The sequence below is a fragment of the Homarus americanus genome, unplaced genomic scaffold, assembly GCF_018991925.1.
Source record: "Homarus americanus isolate GMGI-L3 unplaced genomic scaffold, GMGI_Hamer_2.0 scaffold46273, whole genome shotgun sequence".
NCBI lineage: Eukaryota > Metazoa > Arthropoda > Malacostraca > Decapoda > Nephropidae > Homarus > Homarus americanus.
Window position 1 is genome coordinate 219,218 of NW_024725430.1, and position 22,183 is coordinate 241,400.

The 22,183-nt window shown below is 39.3% G+C and overlaps 3 protein-coding genes and 1 long non-coding RNA gene across 4 annotated transcripts; all 4 read right to left on the minus strand.

Annotated features, from left to right (window-relative positions):
* Positions 1-1,411: 1,411 nt before the first annotated feature.
* On the minus strand, positions 1,412-8,050 carry LOC121864817 (glycine-rich protein 5-like). Its single transcript, XM_042363989.1, has 5 exons — positions 8,020-8,050; positions 4,856-5,087; positions 4,610-4,771; positions 1,823-2,026; positions 1,412-1,641 (listed from the first exon to the last, which is right to left on the minus strand). The coding sequence occupies exons 1-5, from the start codon at positions 8,020-8,022 to the stop codon at positions 1,637-1,639; spliced, it is 606 nt and encodes a 201-aa protein (XP_042219923.1). The 5' UTR covers positions 8,023-8,050; the 3' UTR covers positions 1,412-1,636.
* Positions 8,051-9,799: 1,749 nt separating this feature from the next.
* Positions 9,800-16,535, minus strand: LOC121864819 (acanthoscurrin-1-like). Its single transcript, XM_042363992.1, has 4 exons — positions 16,426-16,535; positions 16,194-16,287; positions 10,312-10,563; positions 9,800-10,130 (listed from the first exon to the last, which is right to left on the minus strand). Exons 1-4 carry the CDS (start codon positions 16,426-16,428, stop codon positions 10,126-10,128), a joined length of 354 nt encoding a protein of 117 aa, XP_042219926.1. The 5' UTR covers positions 16,429-16,535; the 3' UTR covers positions 9,800-10,125.
* Positions 10,570-11,048, minus strand: LOC121864826. The gene is made up of 3 exons (XR_006088672.1): positions 11,014-11,048; positions 10,726-10,825; positions 10,570-10,683 (listed from the first exon to the last, which is right to left on the minus strand). It is a non-coding gene; the product is annotated as an uncharacterized LOC121864826 (long non-coding RNA).
* A 1,859-nt stretch (positions 16,536-18,394) lies between the features above and the next one.
* Positions 18,395-21,656, minus strand: LOC121864839 (glycine-rich protein 5-like). Its single transcript, XM_042364003.1, has 3 exons — positions 21,572-21,656; positions 19,217-19,979; positions 18,395-18,623 (listed from the first exon to the last, which is right to left on the minus strand). Exons 1-2 carry the CDS (start codon positions 21,572-21,574, stop codon positions 19,242-19,244), a joined length of 741 nt encoding a protein of 246 aa, XP_042219937.1. The 5' UTR covers positions 21,575-21,656; the 3' UTR covers positions 18,395-18,623; positions 19,217-19,241.
* Positions 21,657-22,183: the final 527 nt, after the last annotated feature.

A 22,183-nucleotide genomic window follows, 5' to 3' on the forward strand; every position in this document is an offset into this window, starting at 1 on the left:
CGCTGCTATTGTTGACTTCCTTGTTGGTCGCTGCGGGAACCAACGAAGAACGCAGTAATGGTGTTAACAATATTGACTTTAAATGTCCTTGGTCAAAGATTGTCGTCACGCGGAAAATGTGAGTCTCGGCAGCTCGGGGGAGGGAGAGAGGAACCAACATGTTTGAACATTTTGTTTATTAAAGATTAAATGAAATGTTACATTGTCTCTGTTTTTTAAGGAGGAGAAACACCGTTGAATAATCACGATTAATAATACTCACCCTTCATTTAACTCTTTGTTTACACTGTCAACCCCCTGAGTACAATGCTTTAGCCCTAAGATATCCTAACCCATTGAGTACATTTGCTTATCTCCTTGAGTACGATGGTTTAACCCTTTGAATAAGATTACACGTTCAACTGAGCTTCTGTAGTCGGCCAACTCGCTGGTCTACCACGACGATACTTTATGTAGCTCCTCCACCTCCTTCATCAACCACAAGGCTGTAGGTGAGTCTTAGTGACGTCATGTTTAATGTTAATGTTATCCTGCTGTTAACATTACCGGTTTATATAACACAGTAGTTCATTATATTACCTACATAAGTGTTCTCTCGTAGCAGTAGAGAAGTCGTGTGTTGGCGAATATACAATGGTGAAGTATTAAGCGTCTTTTACAATGACTAATTGAAGTTTGGAAAGATTTTATCATGTTGAAATTGTTGTAGTGGACGACAGTGCAAGTTCCTGGCTATATCCTTTATGGTCCAGTCAAGTGTTTAAAGGGTGATACATTTTTCCTGCATAAAGTCAAAGATGATTATTGTAGATATCGGTGAATTGATTCCATATCATTAAAAACGTCTTATGTTGTCGAATAATAACAACTTGATTGTACTCTGAATTAGGTTAGGTTAGGTTAGGTTAGGTTAGGTTAGGTTAGGTTATTTACCGCTGATACTATTCATTTATTGTCTGTATAGTGTTTATCTACCATGATCGTTTCCATATAAACACCAGCGCAGTAATTCAGTAAAATAAAACAAATATTAAATCTTTTGCTCTGTTGCCTTGACAAGACACATGGCATTGTATGTCTGCCATTATGTTCCGTCTTTCCTCTCGTCTTGAGCTTGTCAGTAGTTACCTGTATGATCTATATGGGTAAACTTCTCTATCAGTGTTCCAACTTCATGTTAGTGTGTTGCTACTGAGCCATTATAACAGTAACTGAGTTAGCCGTGTTATATATGTTATCAGTAGTAGTCGTGTTATCTTGTTCTTATCATGTGGTTTGTTTATTAATAGGAAAGAATATACTTTATGTTACTTTCTTATCAGCATTTATTGCATCAAACATTTTTTGGACATAGATTATTTTTTGACATTTATTTATAGACAATAAAATTAAGATCAATAAAATGACAGAATAAATTATATAATTTATTTCAGTTATTAAGTAAAAAACTTACAAATTTTAACAATTCATGTGAGGGAAAAATTACATTCAAACAGTTGAAGTAAAATTTGTTATCATTGAAGACGACGTGGTGTGATGATAAGATTATGTCGTGATCTTAAGTTGTCTCATGGCCGAGAGCTTCACGTCGTCGGCAGCAGTCCTCCAGCAGGCAGGTCCTCCACCTGTACATGTTCTAACCTGTGGAGAGATAGGGTGAAAGTTTGACTAAAATGAACATCTGAGGTGCTGTAAGTTTCTCCTATATTATATCAGTAACTCGTTATGTGTTACATCATAATTCTGTATTATAGAGTAACGATGTTTACGTCAACAGCTTATTTTGGCTTAGAACTAGTATTATCACAGCCGTTATCCTCACCATACTGACGGATTCCACCACCGTTGAAGCCTCCACCTGCGCCTAGGTCACGGATTCCACCACCGTTGAAGCCTCCGCCTGGTCCTAGGTCACGGATTCCACCGCCATTGAAGCCTCCACCTGCGCCTAGGTCACGGATTCCACCACCGTTGAAGCCTCCACCTGGCCCCAGATCACGGATTCCACCGCCGTTGAAGCCTCCACCTGTACCATATTGACGGATTCCGTGACCGTCTTGGCCAGGACGTATATCAGCGCCGACGTGGACGGCCAACACCACCAGGACTATAAGGGCACGCCACTCCTGTAGGGGAACATGTAACTTGTATTAAGTTATTATTATCATTATTATTATTATTATTATTATTATTATTATTATTATTATTATTATTATTATTATTATTATTATTATAGGGAGACAAGAGTCGTCTTACCATTAGTTGATGATGTCTGGTGCAAGTGACTCTCAGCCTCAGGTGTTGGACGTATATATACTGCAGTGCCTTCCTGCAGGAGGTGCGCGCGCAGGAGAGGCCAAAGCTTCTCTCTTGTCACTTGTGTAAACAAGGTCGAGGGGAAGTGATGAAAACAACCAGGTTAAGTTGATACCAATGAGCTCAGGGCCTGTGGGAGGTGTTGATAACCGATGCTGCCTCTGAGCCTAACGCTAACCTTTGTTTACGCCAGATTTTTGATCTTCATGCTGTTGTTAAAAGTCTCTTGCTCTGTATAAACAATCAAATAATATACTTAATAATTTGATGCATAAAAAATGTTGTAGGATATTATAACATTTAGTAAGAAGTATTTATGTGAAATGAAATTTCGTAAAATTTTCCGTTCTTTAACTGTTGGTAAGGCAATGATATCAACACACGTTGATTAAATAACAATTACTACACAACGCTGCTGCTGTTGACTTCCTTGTTGGTCGCTGCGGGAACCAACGAAGAACGCAGTAATGGTGTTAACGATATTGACTTTAAATGTCCTTGGTCAAAGATTGTCGTCACGCGGAAAATGTGAGTCTCGGCAGCTCGGGGGAGGGAGAGAGGAACCAACATGTTTGAACATTTTGTTTATTAAAGATTAAATGAAATGTTACATTGTCTCTGTTTTTTAAGGAGGAGAAACACCGTTGAATAATCACGATTAATAATACTCACCCTTCAATTAACTCTTTGTTTACACTGTCAACCCCCTGAGTACAATGCTTTAGCCCCAAGATATCCTAACTCATTGAGTACATTTGCTTATCTCCTTGAGTACGATGGTTTAACCCTTTGAATAAGGTTACACGTTCAACTGAGCTTCTGTAGTCGGCCAACTCGCTGGTCTACCACGACGATACTTTATGTAGCTCCTCCACCTCCTTCATCAACCACAAGGCTGTAGGTGAGTCTTCGTGACGTCATGTTTAATGTTAATGTTATCCTGTTGCTAACATTAACGGTTTATATAACACAGTAGTTCATTATATTACCTACATAAGTGTTCTCTAGTAGCAGTAGAGAAGTCGTGTGTTGGCGAATATACAATGGTGAAGTATTAAGCGTCTTTTACAATGAATAATTGAAGTTTGGAAGGATTTTATCACGTTGAAAGTGTTGTAGTGGACGACAGTGCAAGTTCCTGGCTATATCCTTTATGGTCCAGTCAAGTGTTTAAAGGGTGATACATTTTTCCTGCATAAAGTCAAAGATGATTATTGTAGATATCGGAGAATTGATTCCATATCATTAAAAACGCCTTATGTTGTCGAATAATAACAACTTGATTGTACTCTGAATTAGGTTAGGTTAGGTTAGGTTAGGTTAGGTTAGGTTAGGTTAGGTTAGGTTAGGTTAGGTTAGGTTATTTACCGCTGATACTATTTATTTATTGTCTGTATAGTGTTTATCTACCATGATCGTTTCCATATAAACACCAGCTTAGTAATTCAGTAAAATAAAACAAATATTAAATCTTTTGCTCTGTTGCCTTGACAAGACACATGGCATTGTATGTCTGCCATTATGTTCCGTCTTTCCTCTCGTCTTGAGCTTGTCAGTAGTTACCTGTATAATCTATATGGGTAAACTTCTCTATCAGTGTTCCAACTTCATGTTAGTGTGTTGCTACTGAGCTATTATAACAGTTACTGAGTTAGCCGTGTTATAAATGTTATCAGTAGTAGTCGTGTTATCTTGTTCTTATCATCTGGTTTGTTTATTAATAGGAAAGAATATACTTTATGTTACTTTCTTATCAGCATTTATTGCATCAAACATTTCCTGCACATAGATTATTTTTTGTCATTTATTTATAGATAATAAAATTAAGATCAATAAAATGACAGAATAAATTATATAATCTATTTCAGTTATTAAGTAAAAAACCTTACATATTTTATCAATTCATGTGAGGGAAAAATTACATTCAAACAGTTGAAGTAAAATTTGTTATCATTGAAGACGACGTGGTGTGATGATAAGATTATTTCGTGATCTTAAGTTGTCTCATGGCCGAGAGCTTCACGTCGTCGGCAGCAGTCCTCCAGCAGGCAGATCCTCCACCTGTACATGTTCTAACCTGTGGAGAGATAGGGTGAAAGTTTGACAAAATGAACATCTGAGGTGCTGTAAGTTTCTCCTATATTATATCAGTAACTCGTTATGTGTTACATCATAATTCTGTATTATAGAGTAACGATGTTTATGTCAACAGTTTATTTTGGCTTAGAACTAATGTTATCACAGCCGTTATCCTCACCATACTGACGGATTCCACCACCGTTGAAGCCTCCACCTGCGCCTAGGTCACGGATTCCACCACCGTTGAAGCCTCCACCTGGTCCTAGGTCAGGGATTCCACCGCCATTGAAGCCTCCATCTGTACCATATTGACGGATTCCACCGCCATTGAAGCCTCCACCTGTGCCTAGGTCACGGATTCCACCGCCGTTGAAGCCTCCACCTGGCCCCAGATCACGTATTCCACCGCCGTTGAAGCCGCCACCTGTACCATATTGACGGATTCCACCGCCATTGAAGCCTCCACCTGTGCCTAGGTCACGGATTCCACCGCCGTTGAAGCCTCCACCTGTGCCTAGGTCACGGATTCCACCGCCGTTGAAGCCGCCACCTGGCCCCAGATCACGTATTCCACCGCCGTTGAAGCCGCCACCAGTACCATATTGACGGATTCCGTGACCGTCTTGGCCAGGACGTATATCAGCGCCGACGTGGACGGCCAACACCACCAGGACTATAAGGGCACGCCACTCCTGTAGGGGAAAATGTAACTCGTATTAAGTTATTATGATTATTATTATTATTATTATTATTATTAATATTATTATTATTATGATTATTATTATTGTTATTATTATTATTATTATTATTATTATTATTATTATTATTATTATTATTATTATTATTATTATATAGGAGACAAGAGTCGTCATACCATTAGTTGATGATGTCTGGTACAAGTGATTCTCAGCCTCAGGTGTTGGACCTACTGTATATATACTGTAGTGCCTTCCTGCAGGAGGTGCGCGCGCAGGAGAGGCCACGCGCGTTAGGAGAGGCCAAACTGTCTCTCTTGTCACCTGTGTAAACCCAGGTCGAGGGGAAGAGATGAAAACAACCAGGAAAAGTTGATACCAATGAGCTCAGGGCCTGTGGGAGGTGTTGATAACCGATGCTGCCTCTGAGCCTAATACTAACCTTTGTTTACGCCTGACTTTTGATCTTCATGCTGTTGTTAAAAGTCTCTTGTTCTGTATAAACAATCAAATAATATACTTAATAATTTGATGTATAAAAAATGTTGTAAAATATTATAATATTTAGTTAGAAGTATTTATGTGAAATGAAATTTCGTAAAATTTTCCGGTCTTTAACTGTTGGTAAGGCAATGATATCAAGACACGTTGATTAAATAACAGAATTACTACACAACGCTGCTATTGTTGACTTCCTTGTTGGTCGCTGCGGGAACCAACGAAGAACGCAGTAATGGTGTTAACGATATTGACTTTAAATGTCCTTGGTCAAAGATTGTCGTCACGCGGAAAATGTGAGTCTCGGCAGCTCGGGGGAGGGAGAGAGGAACCAACATGTTTGAACATTTTGTTTATTAAAGATTAAATGAAATGTTACATTGTCTTTGTTCTTTAAGGAGCAAAAACACCGTTGAATAATCACGATTAATAATACTCACCCTTCAATTAACTCTTTGTTTACACTGTCAACCCCCTGAGTACAATGCTTTAGCCCTAAGATATTCTAACCCATTGAGTACATTTACTTATCTCCTTGAGTACGATGGTTTAACCCTTTGAATAAGATTACACGTTCAACTGAGCTTCTGTAGTCGGCCAACTCGCTGGTCTACCACGACGATACTTTATGTAGCTCCTCCACCTCCTTCATCAACCAGAAGGCTGTAGGTGAGTCTTAGTGACGTTATGTTTAATGTTAATGTTATCCTGCTGTTAACATTACCTGTTTATATAACACAGTAGTTCATTATATTACCTACATAAGTGTTCTCTAGTAGCAGTAGAGAAGTCGTGTGTTGGCGAATATACAATGGTGAAGTATTAAGCGTCTTTTACAATGACTAATTGAAGTTTGGAAAGATTTTATCATGTTGAAATTGTTGTAGTGGACGACAGTGCAAGTTCCTGGCTATATCCTTTATGGTCCAGTCAAGTGTTTAAAGGGTGATACATTTTTCCTGCATAAAGTCAAAGATGATTATTGTAGATATCGGAGAATTGATTCCATATCATTAAAAACGCCTTATGTTGTCGAATAATAACAACTTGATTGTACTCTGAATTAGGTTAGGTTAGGTTTAGGGTTAGGTTAGGTTAGGTTAGGTTAGGTTATTTACCGCTGATACTATTTATTTATTGTCTGTATAGTGTTTATCTACCATGATCGTTTCCATATAAACACCAGCTTAGTAATTCAGTAAAATAAAACAAATATTAAATCTTTTGCTCTGTTGCCTTGACAAGACACATGGCATTGTATGTCTGCCATTATGTTCCGTCTTTCCTCTCGTCTTGAGCTTGTCAGTAGTTACCTGTATAATCTATATGGGTAAACTTCTCTATCAGTGTTCCAACTTCATGTTAGTGTGTTGCTACTGAGCTATTATAACAGTTACTGAGTTAGCCGTGTTATAAATGTTATCAGTAGTAGTCGTGTTATCTTGTTCTTATCATCTGGTTTGTTTATTTAATAGGAAAGAATATACTTTATGTTACTTTCTTATCAGCATTTATTGCATCAAACATTTTTTGGACATAGATTATTTTTTGACATTTATTTATAGACAATAAAATTAAGATCAATAAAATGACAGAATAAATTATATAATTTATTTCAGTTATTAAGTAAAAAACTTACAAATTTTATCAATTCATGTGAGGGAAAAATTACATTCAAACAGTTTAAGTAAAATTTGTTATCATTGAAGACGACGTGGTGTGATGATAAGATTATGTCGTGATCTTAAGTTGTCTCCTGGCCGAGAGCTTCACGTCGTCGGCAGCAGTCCTCCAGCAGGCAGGTCCTCCACCTGTACATGTTCTAACCTGTGGAGAGATAGGGTGAAAGTTTGACTAAAATGAACATCTGAGGTGCTATAAGTTTCTCCTATATTATATCAGTAACTCGTTATGTGTTACATCATAATTCTGTATTATAGAGTAACGATGTTTACGTCAACAGCTTATTTTGGCTTAGAACTAGTATTATCACAGCCGTTATCCTCACCATACTGACGGATTCCACCACCGTTGAAGCCTCCACCTGCGCCTAGGTCACGGATTCCACCACCGTTGAAGCCTCCGCCTGGTCCTAGGTCACGGATTCCACCGCCATTGAAGCCTCCACCTGCGCCTAGGTCACGGATTCCACCACCGTTGAAGCCTCCGCCTGGTCCTAGGTCACGGATTCCACCGCCGTTGAAGCCGCCACCTGTACCATATTGACGGATTATTATTAATATTATTATTATTATTATTATTATTATTATTATTATTATTATTAATATTAATATTATTATTATTATTATTATTATTATTATTATTATTATTATTATTATTATTAATATTAATATTATTATTATTATTATTATTATTATTATTATTATTATTATTATTATTATTATTATTAAGGAGACAAGAGTCGTCTTACCATTAGTTGATGATGTCTGGTACAAGTGACTCTCAGCCTCAGGTGTTGGACGTATATATACTGCAGTGCCTTCCTGCAGGAGGTGCGCGCGCAGGAGAGGCCAAAGCTTCTCTCCTGTCACCTGTGTAAACAAGGTCGAGGGGAAGTGATGAAAACAATCAGGAAAAGTTGATACTAATGAGCTCAGGGCCTGTGGGAGGTGTTGATAACCGATGCTGCCTCTGAGCCTAACACTAACCTTTGTTTACGCCTGATTTTGATCTTCATGCTGTTGTTAAAAGTCTCTTGTTCTGTATAAACAATCAAATAATATACTTAATAATTTGATGTATATAAAATTTTGTAAAGTATTATAATATTTAGTAAGAAGTATTTATGTGAAATGAAATTTCGTAAAATTTTCCGGTCTTTAACTGTTGGTAAGGCAATGATATCAACACACGATTAAATAACAGAATTACTACACAACGCTGCTATTGTTGACTTCCTTGTTGGTCGCTGCGGGAACCAACGAAGAACGCAGTAATGGTGTTAACGATATTGACTTTAAATGTCCTTGGTCAAAGATTGTCGTCACGCGGAAAATGTGAGTCTCGGCAGCTCGGGGGAGGGAGAGAGGAACCAACATGTTTGAACATTTTGTTTATTAAAGATTAAATGAAATGTTACATTGTCTTTGTTCTTTAAGGAGCAAAAACACCGTTGAATAATCACGATTAATAATACTCACCCTTCAATTAACTCTTTGTTTACACTGTCAACCCCCTGAGTACAATGCTTTAGCCCTAAGATATCCTAACCCATTGAGTACATTTGCTTATCTCCTTGAGTACGATGGTTTAACCCTTTGAATAAGATTACACGTTCAACTGAGCTTCTGTAGTCGGCCAACTCGCTGGTCTACCACGACGATACTTTATGTAGCTCCTCCACCTCCTTCATCAACCACAAGGCTGTAGGTGAGTCTTAGTGACGTCATGTTTAATGTTAATGTTATCCTGCTGTTAACATTACCGGTTTATATAACACAGTAGTTCATTATATTACCTACATAAGTGTTCTCTAGTAGCAGTAGAGAAGTCGTGTGTTGGCGAATATACAATGGTGAAGTATTAAGCGTCTTTTACAATGACTAATTGAAGTTTGGAAAGATTTTATCATGTTGAAATTGTTGTAGTGGACGACAGTGCAAGTTCCTGGCTATATCCTTTATGGTCCAGTCAAGTGTTTAAAGGGTGATACATTTTTCCTGCATAAAGTCAAAGATGATTATTGTAGATATCGGTGAATTGATTCCATATCATTAAAAACGTCTTATGTTGTCGAATAATAACAACTTGATTGTACTCTGAATTAGGTTAGGTTAGGTTAGGTTAGGTTAGGTTAGGTTAGGTTATTTACCGCTGATACTATTCATTTATTGTCTGTATAGTGTTTATCTACCATGATCGTTTCCATATAAACACCAGCTCAGTAATTCAGTAAAATAAAACAAATATTAAATCTTTTGCTCTGTTGCCTTGACAAGACACATGGCATTGTATGTCTGCCATTATGTTCCGTCTTTCCTCTCGTCTTGAGCTTGTCAGTAGTTACCTGTATGATCTATATGGGTAAACTTCTCTATTAGTGTTCCAGCTTCATGTTAGTGTGTTGCTACTAAGCCATTATAACAGTTACTGAGTTAGCCGTGTTATAAATGTTATCAGTAGTAGTCGTGTTATCTTGTTCTTATCATCTGGTTTGTTTATTTAATAGGAAAGAATATACTGTATGTTATTTTCTTATCAGCATTTATTGCATCAAACATTTCCTGCACATAGATCATTTTTTGACATTTATTTATAGACAATAAAATTAAGATCAATAAAATGACAGAATAAATTATATAATTTATTTCAGTTATTAAGTAAAAATCCTTACATATTTTATCAATTCATGTGAGGTAAAAATTACATTCAAACAGTTGAAGTAAAATTTGTTATTATTGAAGACGACGTGGTGTGATGATAAGGTTATGTCGTGATCTTAAGTTGTCTCATGGCCGAGAGCTTCACGTCGTCGGCAGCAGTCCTCCAGCAGGCAGGTCCTCCACCTGTACATGTTCTAACCTGTGGAGAGATAGGGTGAAAGTCTGACTAAAATGAACATGTGAGGTGCTGTAAGTTTCTCCTATATTATATCAGTAACTCGTTATGTGTTACATCATAATTCTGTATTAAAGAGTAACGATGTTTATGTCAACAGTTTATTTCGGCTTAGAACTAGTGTTATCACAGCCGTTATCCTCACCATACTGACGGATTCCACCACCGTTGAAGCCTCCACCTGCACCTAGGTCACGGATTCCACCACCGTTGAAGCCTCCACCTGGTCCTAGGTCAGGGATTCCACCGCCGTTGAAGCCTCCATCTGTACCATATTGACGGATTCCACCGCCATTGAAGCCTCCACCTGTGCCTAGGTCACGGATTCCACCGCCGTTGAAGCCTCCACCTGGCCCCAGATCACGTATTCCACCGCCGTTGAAGCCGCCACCTGTACCATATTGACGGATTCCACCGCCATTGAAGCCTCCACCTGTGCCTAGGTCACGGATTCCACCGCCGTTGAAGCCTCCACCTGTGCCTAGGTCACGGATTCCACCGCCGTTGAAGCCGCCACCTGGCCCCAGATCACGTATTCCACCGCCGTTGAAGCCGCCACCTGTACCATATTGACGGATTCCGTGACCGTCTTGGCCAGGACGTATATCAGCGCCGACGTGGACGGCCAACACCACCAGGACTATAAGGGCACGCCACTCCTGTAGGGGAAAATGTAACTCGAATTAAGTTATTATGATTATTATTAGTATTATCATTATTATTAATATTATTATTATTATGATTACTATTATTATTATTATTATTATTATTATTATTATTATTATTATTATTATTATCATTATTATTATTATTATTATTATTATATAGGAGACAAGAGTCGTCTTACCATTAGTTGATGATGTCTGGTACAAGTGATTCTCAGCCTCAGGTGTTGGACCTACTGTATATATACTGTAGTGCCTTCCTGCAGGAGGTGCGCGCGCAGGAGAGGCCACGCGCGTCAGGAGAGGCCAAACTGTCTCTCTTGTCACCTGTGTAAACCCAGGTCGAGGGGAAGAGATGAAAACAACCAGGAAAAGTTGATACCAATGAGCTCAGGGTCTGTGGGAGGTGTTGATAACCGATGCTGCCTCTGAGCCTAACACTAACCTTTGTTTACGCCTGATCTTTGATCTTCATGCTGTTGTTAAAAGTCTCTTGTTCTGTATAAACAATCAAATAATATACTTAATAATTTGATGTATAAAAAATGTTGTAAAATATTATAATATTTAGTAAGAAGTATTTATGTGAAATGAAATTTCGTAAAATTTTCCGTTCTTTAACTGTTGGTAAGGCAATGATATCAACACACGTTGATTAAATAACAGAATTACTACACAACGCCGCTATTGTTGACTTCCTTGTTGGTCGCTCCGGGAACCAACGAAGAACGCAGTAATGGTGTTAACGATATTGACTTTAAATGTCCTTGGTCAAAGATTGTCGTCACGCGGAAAATGTGAGTCTCGGCAGCTCGGGGGAGGGAGAGAGGAACCAACATGTTTGAACATTTTGTTTATTAAAGATTAAATGAAATGTTACATTGTCTCTGTTTTTTAAGGAGGAGAAACACCGTTGAATAATCACGATTAATAACACTCACCCTTCAATTAACTCTTTGTTTACACTGTCAACCCCTGAGTACAATGCTTTAGCCCTAAGATATTCTAACCCATTGAGTACATTTGCTTATCTCCTTGAGTACGATGGTTTAACCCTTTGGATAAGATTACACGTTCAACTGAGCTTCTGTAGTCGGCCAACTCGCTGGTCTACCACGACGATACTTTATGTAGCTCCTCCACCTCCTTCATCAACCAGAAGGCTGTAGGTGAGTCTTCGTGACGTCATGTTTAATGTTAATGTTATCCTGTTGCTAACATTAACGGTTTATATAACACAGTAGTTCATTATATTACCTACATAAGTGTTCTCTAGTAGCAGTAGAGAAGTCGTGTGTTGGCGAATATACAATGGTGAAGTATTAAGCGTCTTTTACAATGACTAATTGAAGTTTGGAAAGATTTTATCATGTTGAAATTGTTGTAGTGGACGACAGTGCAAGTTCCTGTCTATATCCTTTATGGTCCAGTCAAGTGTTCAAAGGGTGATACATTTATCCTGCATAAACTCAAAGATGATTATTGTAGATATCGGAGAATTGATTCCATATCATTAAAAACGTCTTATGTTGTCGAATAATAACAACTTGATTGTACTCTGAATTAGGTTAGGTTAGGTTAGGTTAGGTTAGGTTAGGTTAGGTTATTTACCGCTGATACTATTCATTTATTGTCTGTATAGTGTTTATCTACCATGATCGTTTCCATATAAACACCAGCGCAGTAATTCAGTAAAATAAAACAAATATTAAATCTTTTGCTCTGTTGCCTTGACAAGACACATGGCATTGTATGTCTGCCATTATGTTCCGTCTTTCCTCTCGTCTTGAGCTTGTCAGTAGTTACCTGTATGATCTATATGGGTAAACTTCTCTATCAGTGTTCCAACTTCATGTTAGTGTGTTGCTACTGAGCCATTATAACAGTAACTGAGTTAGCCGTGTTATATATGTTATCAGTAGTAGTCGTGTTATCTTGTTCTTATCATGTGGTTTGTTTATTAATAGGAAAGAATATACTTTATGTTACTTTCTTATCAGCATTTATTGCATCAAACATTTTTTGGACATAGATTATTTTTTGACATTTATTTATAGACAATAAAATTAAGATCAATAAAATGACAGAATAAATTATATAATTTATTTCAGTTATTAAGTAAAAAACTTACAAATTTTAACAATTCATGTGAGGGAAAAATTACATTCAAACAGTTGAAGTAAAATTTGTTATCATTGAAGACGACGTGGTGTGATGATAAGATTATGTCGTGATCTTAAGTTGTCTCATGGCCGAGAGCTTCACGTCGTCGGCAGCAGTCCTCCAGCAGGCAGGTCCTCCACCTGTACATGTTCTAACCTGTGGAGAGATAGGGTGAAAGTTTGACTAAAATGAACATCTGAGGTGCTGTAAGTTTCTCCTATATTATATCAGTAACTCGTTATGTGTTACATCATAATTCTGTATTATAGAGTAACGATGTTTACGTCAACAGCTTATTTTGGCTTAGAACTAGTATTATCACAGCCGTTATCCTCACCATACTGACGGATTCCACCACCGTTGAAGCCTCCACCTGCGCCTAGGTCACGGATTCCACCACCGTTGAAGCCTCCGCCTGGTCCTAGGTCACGGATTCCACCGCCATTGAAGCCTCCACCTGCGCCTAGGTCACGGATTCCACCACCGTTGAAGCCTCCACCTGGCCCCAGATCACGGATTCCACCGCCGTTGAAGCCTCCACCTGTACCATATTGACGGATTCCGTGACCGTCTTGGCCAGGACGTATATCAGCGCCGACGTGGACGGCCAACACCACCAGGACTATAAGGGCACGCCACTCCTGTAGGGGAACATGTAACTTGTATTAAGTTATTATTATCATTATTATTATTATTATTATTATTATTATTATTATTATTATTATTATTATTATTATTATTATTATTATAGGGAGACAAGAGTCGTCTTACCATTAGTTGATGATGTCTGGTGCAAGTGACTCTCAGCCTCAGGTGTTGGACGTATATATACTGCAGTGCCTTCCTGCAGGAGGTGCGCGCGCAGGAGAGGCCAAAGCTTCTCTCTTGTCACTTGTGTAAACAAGGTCGAGGGGAAGTGATGAAAACAACCAGGTTAAGTTGATACCAATGAGCTCAGGGCCTGTGGGAGGTGTTGATAACCGATGCTGCCTCTGAGCCTAACGCTAACCTTTGTTTACGCCAGATTTTTGATCTTCATGCTGTTGTTAAAAGTCTCTTGCTCTGTATAAACAATCAAATAATATACTTAATAATTTGATGCATAAAAAATGTTGTAGGATATTATAACATTTAGTAAGAAGTATTTATGTGAAATGAAATTTCGTAAAATTTTCCGTTCTTTAACTGTTGGTAAGGCAATGATATCAACACACGTTGATTAAATAACAATTACTACACAACGCTGCTGCTGTTGACTTCCTTGTTGGTCGCTGCGGGAACCAACGAAGAACGCAGTAATGGTGTTAACGATATTGACTTTAAATGTCCTTGGTCAAAGATTGTCGTCACGCGGAAAATGTGAGTCTCGGCAGCTCGGGGGAGGGAGAGAGGAACCAACATGTTTGAACATTTTGTTTATTAAAGATTAAATGAAATGTTACATTGTCTCTGTTTTTTAAGGAGGAGAAACACCGTTGAATAATCACGATTAATAATACTCACCCTTCAATTAACTCTTTGTTTACACTGTCAACCCCCTGAGTACAATGCTTTAGCCCCAAGATATCCTAACTCATTGAGTACATTTGCTTATCTCCTTGAGTACGATGGTTTAACCCTTTGAATAAGGTTACACGTTCAACTGAGCTTCTGTAGTCGGCCAACTCGCTGGTCTACCACGACGATACTTTATGTAGCTCCTCCACCTCCTTCATCAACCACAAGGCTGTAGGTGAGTCTTCGTGACGTCATGTTTAATGTTAATGTTATCCTGTTGCTAACATTAACGGTTTATATAACACAGTAGTTCATTATATTACCTACATAAGTGTTCTCTAGTAGCAGTAGAGAAGTCGTGTGTTGGCGAATATACAATGGTGAAGTATTAAGCGTCTTTTACAATGAATAATTGAAGTTTGGAAGGATTTTATCACGTTGAAAGTGTTGTAGTGGACGACAGTGCAAGTTCCTGGCTATATCCTTTATGGTCCAGTCAAGTGTTTAAAGGGTGATACATTTTTCCTGCATAAACTCAAGGATGATTATTGTAGATATCGGAGAATTGATTCCATATCATTAAAAACGCCTTATGTTGTCGAATAATAACAACTTGATTGTACTCTGAATTAGGTTAGGTTAGGTTAGGTTAGGTTAGGTTAGGTTAGGTTATTTACCGCTGATACTATTTATTTATTGTCTGTATAGTGTTTATCTACCATGATAGTTTCCATATAAACACCAGCTCAGTAATTCAGTAAAATAAAACAAATATTAAATCTTTTGCTCTGTTGCCTTGACAAGACACATGGCATTGTATGTCTGCCATTATGTTCCGTCTTTCCTCTCGTCTTGAGCTTGTCAGTAGTTACCTGTATGATCTATATGGGTAAACTTCTCTATCAGTGTTCCAACTTCATGTTAGTGTGTTGCTACTGAGCCATTATAACAGTAACTGAGTTAGCCGTGTTATATATGTTATCAGTAGTAGTCGTGTTATCTTGTTCTTATCATCTGTTTTGTTTATTAATAGGAAAGAATATACTGTGTTACTTTCTTATCAGCATTTATTGCATCAAACATTTCCTGCGCATAGATTATTTTTTGACTATTATTTATATATAATAAAATTAGATCAATAAAATGACAAAATAAATTATGCAGTTTATTTCAGTAATTAAGGTGAGGGAAAAATTATATTTAAACAGTTGAAGTAAAATTTGTTATCATTGAAGACGACGTGGTGTGATGATAAGATTATGTCGTGATCTTAAGTTGTCTCATGGCCGAGAGCTTCACGTCGTCGGCAGCAGTCCTCCAGCAGGCAGGTCCTCCACCTGTACATGTTCTAACCTGTGGAGAGATAGGGTGAAAGTTTGACTAAAATGAATATGTGAGGTGCTGTAAGTTTCTCCTATATTATATCAATAACTCGTTATGTGTTACATCATAATTCTGTGTTATAGAGTAACGATGTTTACGTCAATAGCTTATTTTGGCTTAGAACTAGTGTTATCACAGCCGTTATCCTCACCATACTGACGGATTCCACCACCGTTGAAGCCTCCACCTGCACCTAGGTCACGGATTCCACCACCGTTGAAGCCTCCACCTGGTCCTAGATCACGGATTCCACCGCCGTTGAAGCCTCCACCTGGCCCCAGATCACGGATTCCACCGCCGTTGAAGCCTCCACCTGTACCATATTGACGGATTCCGTGACCGTCTTGGCCAGGACGTATATCAGCGCCGACGTGGACGGCCAACACCACCAGGATTATAAGGGCACGCCACTCCTGTAGGGGAACATGTAACTCGTATAAATTTCTTCTTCTTCTTATTATTATTATTATTTTTATTGTTTTTATTATTATATTACTATTATTATTTTTTTTTTATTAACATTATTATAAAGGAGACAAGAGTCGTCTTACCATTAGTTGATGATGTCTGGTACAAGTGAATCTCAGCTTCAGGTGTTGGACGTATATATACTGCTGTGCCTTCCTGCAGGAGGTGCGCGCGCAGGAGAGGCCAAAGCTTCTCTCTCGTCACCTGTGTAAACAAGGTCGAGGGGAAGTGATGAAAACAATCAGGAAAAGTTGATACCAATGAGCTCAGGGCCTGTGGGAGGTGTTGGTAACCGATGCTGCCTCTGAGCCTAACACTAACCTTTGTTTACGCCTGACTTTTGATCTTCATTCTGTTGTTAAAAGTCTCTTGTTCCGTATAAACAATCAAAGAATGTACTTAAGATGTATAAAAAATGTTGTAGAATATTATAACATTTAGTAAGAAGTATTTATGTGAAGTCAAATTTCGTAAAATTTTCCGGTCTTTAACTGTTGGTAAGGCAATGATATCAACACACGTTGATTATATAACATAATTACTACACAACGCCGCTATTGTTGACTTCCTTGTTGGTCGCTGCGGGAACCAACGAAGAACGCAGTAATGGTGTTAACGATATTGACTTTAAATGTCCTTGGTCAAAGATTGTCGTCACGCGGAAAATGTGAGTCTCGGCAGCTCGGGGGAGGGAGAGAGGAACCAACATGTTTGAACATTTTGTTTATTAAAGATTAAATGAAATGTTACATTGTCTTTGTGCTTTAAGGAGGAAAAATACCATTATAAAATGATTAGCCCAGTGAGTAAGATTTTTTTAGTCTTTTGAGTGATATACAGTATACCAGCTTATACTACAAGTGTCACCAGCAGATGGAAGATGGTAACGAGAGAGAGAGTATGGTAAGGAGTAGGTCAGGTGACAGCAACAGATCTTTCAGTACCACCGTTTTTGTCCTGTTATATAATACATCTTCCTTAGTGGTTCTTCAGTATTCCTTTCACAAGAACATTCCTCGTAACTATTATCCAACAAGCCCCAACATACTTAAAAAAATAAGTTTCAAACTGTTTCCTTTTACTTAGCTAGCTTTTGTTTAAGAATATCCCCCCATACTCTTTAATATCACTAGGAATTTATAGTCCTTAATAAACGCTGTTGACTCCACCTCTCCTTACTCCGATTCCTACCACACCTTCCATCACTGTGTATCGTCTATATTTTCTTTCACTTCATCGAATTAATTTACGTGTTTCCTTGGAATTACTCGTAACATAAAACAAAAAATATTCTTCTTATAGGTAATATTTGGATCGCTTGAAGATTCAACTCCTTATTTTACTTCACCTGGAAATTAGGTGATGGTAACGTGTTTTTATTTCAGTTTATCCAGACTAAGTGAACTTCAGTAATCATTCACTTTATCCTGGATTGAGTTTGGGTTTCTTCCGTACATAAATTCGTCTCATGATTATTTAGCTTTCAATCTTGCCGCCTTTTTTTCTACTTTTAACTGTAACTATACTGTAAATGTACCTTAACTGTACACATACCTTTAACTGTACCTGTATATGTAACTATACTGTACCTGTCTTTGCACCTGTACTTTAACTACACCTGTGCCCTTACTGTACCTGTACATACTTATAGTGCACCAGTTCTGCTCCTGTATCCTCACCTGTACTGTACCTGTACTTACAACTCTCACAGCGATATAATTGTCTAGTCTCATATTCAAGATCTTAATTTGACCTCCAGCAGTTCTAACTTTAAGAATATCAGAGTGACTATTCACCGTAACGAAATGTGCAAGAATGTATGTAACTGATTGACTTAAAACACAAAAATAACTTCCAAGAATATTGTAAAAAATCTATTTGTCTCATTACTTAATCAACAACATTTGCCAACCAACACCCACTTGTTTGGTTGGTCGCCAGATGATTTATCGAAGTAAATAAATCAACGAGTTTTTCTGGTCACTTAGGCTTCGGTTCGTTTCTTTTCAATAATTCTCTGAGTAAAAATTATACATTTAATGAAAGACAGAATTAATTTGTTCATTTATTGAGGATCAGAATAATAAATACACTCCCGACCTGTTTAAGCTACACAGGAAATTGGTATAAATATGAAATAGACATCTAGTTTCTTGGTGAATATAATATCAAAAGTGTCCAGGACGGGAAGATGTTGACGTGATCCAGAGTGTTATCATGGTCATGGAACTTCTTCACGCAGTCCTCTAGCAGGTAGGTCTTCAGCCGTACTGTTCTTGCTCTGGAGAAGGAAAAGAAAAACGTTGATTAATGTGAATTGCAATTTCTTACTTACACACAAGCACAGTTTAGCATTATTAGGACCAAAAGTGTATGGGACATCTTCATTAACAAATTATGAATATCCTCTGACTTAGTTCATATAATTTTTGTCATAAAAAGCCTAAAAGACCATGAAAATATATGAAGAAGTTTTATGAACAACGTATTACCATAGAACACATACTATATTGTTGGGGTCTGTTGTACAGCAGAGTAGAGATACCACTCAAAGAGAACTATATGATGGATAACTACAATATTAGGGAATGATAAGTAATCGTTCAGAATTTATTCGACCAAAGATTATAGTATGATTGTGTTACTTGTCCTACTGTAATATTTTATGCTCGACCACTTCAGATTATGATTTATTCATCTCTGAACTTGGCAAGCATGACCATTACTAAAAATTGTCTTGTTTTTCAGTGCTCTAGAGATACTTCAATAACATCACCGTCTAGCAGTGAAATTTTTTTCTTTGACGAGAAGTACTGTACAACAAAAGTGGTCTGTGATAACCGAACACAACTTTAAATTCTCCTCAAGTATTACCTGTGTGAGAAACTCGATGTTAAGCTTAACTTTGGCTGATTCCACCATCCTTGGGTGGGATTCCACCACCATTGAAGCCTCCACTTGGTCCATCCTTGGGTGGGATTCCACCACCATTGAAGCCTCCACTTGGTCCATCCTTGGGTGGGATTCCACCACCATTGAAGCCTCCACTTGGTCCACCTATTGGGGGGATTCCACCACCATTGAAGCCTCCGCTTGGTCCATCCTTGGGTGGGATTCCACCACCATTGAAGCCTCCACTTGGTCCACCTATTGGGGGGATTCCACCGCCATTGAAGCCTCCACTTGGTCCACCTATTGGGGGGATTCCACCACCATTGAAGCCTCCGCTTGGTCCATCCTTGGGTGGGATTCCACCACCATTGAAGCCTCCACTTGGTCCACCTATTGGGGGGATTCCACCGCCATTGAAGCCTCCACTTGGTCCACCTATTGGGGGGATTCCACCACCATTTTGTCCTGGACGAATTGGATTAATTCCTCCGCCATTTTGTCCTGGACGAATTGGATTAATTCCTCCGCCATTCTGTCCTGGACGAATTGGATTAATTCCTCCGCCATTTTGTCCTGGACGAATTGGATTAATTCCTCCGCCATTTTGTCCTGGACGAATTGGATTAGTTCCTCCGCCATTCTGTCCTGGACGAATTGGATTAATTCCTCCGCCATTCTGTCCTGGCTTTGTCTGAGCACTGACACAGGCGGTCACGAGGACCAGGACTACAAGGGCGCGCCACTCCTGTAGGGACGAGATGGAGACATGTAAGTTATGTTATGTTGGTGAGTGACACACACCGGGTGATGACGATCCCAGTAAACAAGACATTATGTTCTGTCTCCCCACTACCATGATGACTCTACCACTACCATGATGACTCTACCACTACCATGATGACTCTACCACTACCATGATGACTCTACCACTACCATGATGACTCTACCACTACCATGATGACTCTACCACTACCATGATGACTCTACCACTACCATGATGACTCTACCACTACCATGATGACTTACCACTACCATGATGACTCTACCACTACCATGATGACTCTACCACTACCATGATGACTCTACCACTACCATGATGACTCTACCACTACCATGATTGACTACCTACCATGATGACTCTACCACTACCATGATGACTCTACCACTACCATGATGACTCTACCACTACCGCCATTGACTCTACCACTACCGTGACTCTACCCACTGATGATGACTCTACCACTACCATGATGACTACCACTACCATGATGACTCTACCACTACCATGATGACTCTACCACTACCATGATGACTCTACCACTACCATGATGACTCTACCACTACCATGATGACCACTACCACAGTACTCTACCACTACCATGACCACTACCATGATGACTCTACCACTACCATGATGACTCTACCACTACCATGATGACTCTACCACTACCATGATGACTCTACCACTACCACCACTACCACGGCTCTACCACTACCATGATGACTCTACCACTACCATGATGACTCTACCACTACCACGATGACTCTACCACTACCACGATGACTCTACCACTACCATGATGACTCTACCACTACCATGATGACTCTACCACTACCATGATGACTCTACCACTACCACGATGCCTCTACCACTACCACGATGACTCTACCACTACCACGATGACTCTACCACTACCATGATGACTCTACCACTACCATGATGACTACCACTACCATGATGACTCTACCACTACCATCATGACTCTACCACTACCACGATGCCTCTACTACTACCACGATGACTCTACCACTACCACGATGACTCTACCACTACCACGATGCCTCTACCACTACCACGATGCCTCTACCACTACCATGATGCCTCTACCACTACCACGATGTCTCTACCACTACCACGATGCCTCTACCACTACCACGATGACTCTACCACTACCACGATGACTCTACCACTACCACGATGCCTCTACCACTACCACGATGCCTCTACCACTACCACGATGCCTCTACCGTTACAAAGGTGGTGAGAGCTCTTTTCACCCAGCCACAACACTCATTTAGTACAAATATTAATATCACAGAAAATGACTTACTTGAAAACGACTTCCACATTAACCCTTGTGTGATATGTCAGCCTGTGAACCAAACTGCTCTACCCAGCGAGGCAGAAACCTAACCTAACCTAACCTAACCTAACCTAACCTAACCTAACCTAACCTAACCTAACCTAACCTAACCTAACCTAACCTTACTCTGCTAGTCCATTCATATGTGATTTATCTAGTACTTTCAGAAAACCAAAGATAAGAGACGTCTTACCATGATGCTGTGGGATGGTGGGACAAGTGGTTGGATGATGCAGGTTCCTATATATATAGTGTCCTGGAGGTAGGAGGTGCGCACGCATTACCCGGCGTTCATCCTCCTGCTGGTCACTTGAGTCAACATGGTCAAGGGCAGAAGGTCGAATCACTATGTACTAACTAGGGGTGTTGGTGTTTACTCGAGGGAGTTTTCGCGGTAGAGCCAAACGACCTGCATGTCTGCCCTCTCTCTCTCTCTCTCTCCCAGACACACAGACATTCCCCTCTTATATCTTCCTTTCTCACTATCTTTATCCATCTCTCTCTCTCTCTCTCTCTCTCTCTCTCTCTCTCTCTCTCCCACTAATTTCCTCCTCCTCCTCCTCCTGTGTATAAGGCATGAGCTTAGTTCCCTTCCAAGAACCATTGCTTTACATTTGGACGTCACTAGTGCAAGTATTTTCCTCTGAGTCGACTCCTTGGTTGAGTTTGACTATGAGTTATGTAATCCTGGGGTGAGGTGGGATGGGATGGGGCGGAGCGGGGCGGGGCGGGGCGGGGCGGGGCGGTTATACTTCTTACTTTTACTGTTTTCTCTTTATTAATTTCATCATCAATATGTCATATA

Excerpts from the sequence above, each read along its gene's own strand:
- LOC121864817 (XM_042363989.1), bottom strand. Across the intron at positions 4,772-4,855 it reads TGACCTAGGCACAGGTGGAG|GCTTCAACGGCGGTGGAATC; the intron begins GCTTCAATGGCG and ends GGCCAGGTGGAG. Across the intron at positions 2,027-4,609 it reads AATCCGTGACCTAGGCGCAG|GTGGAGGCTTCAACGGCGGT; the intron begins GTGGAGGCTTCA and ends AATATGGTACAG.
- LOC121864819 (XM_042363992.1), bottom strand. Across the intron at positions 10,564-16,193 it reads TCACGGAATCCGTCAATATG|GTACAGGTGGCGGCTTCAAC; the intron begins GTACAGGTGGAG and ends TCCGTCAATATG.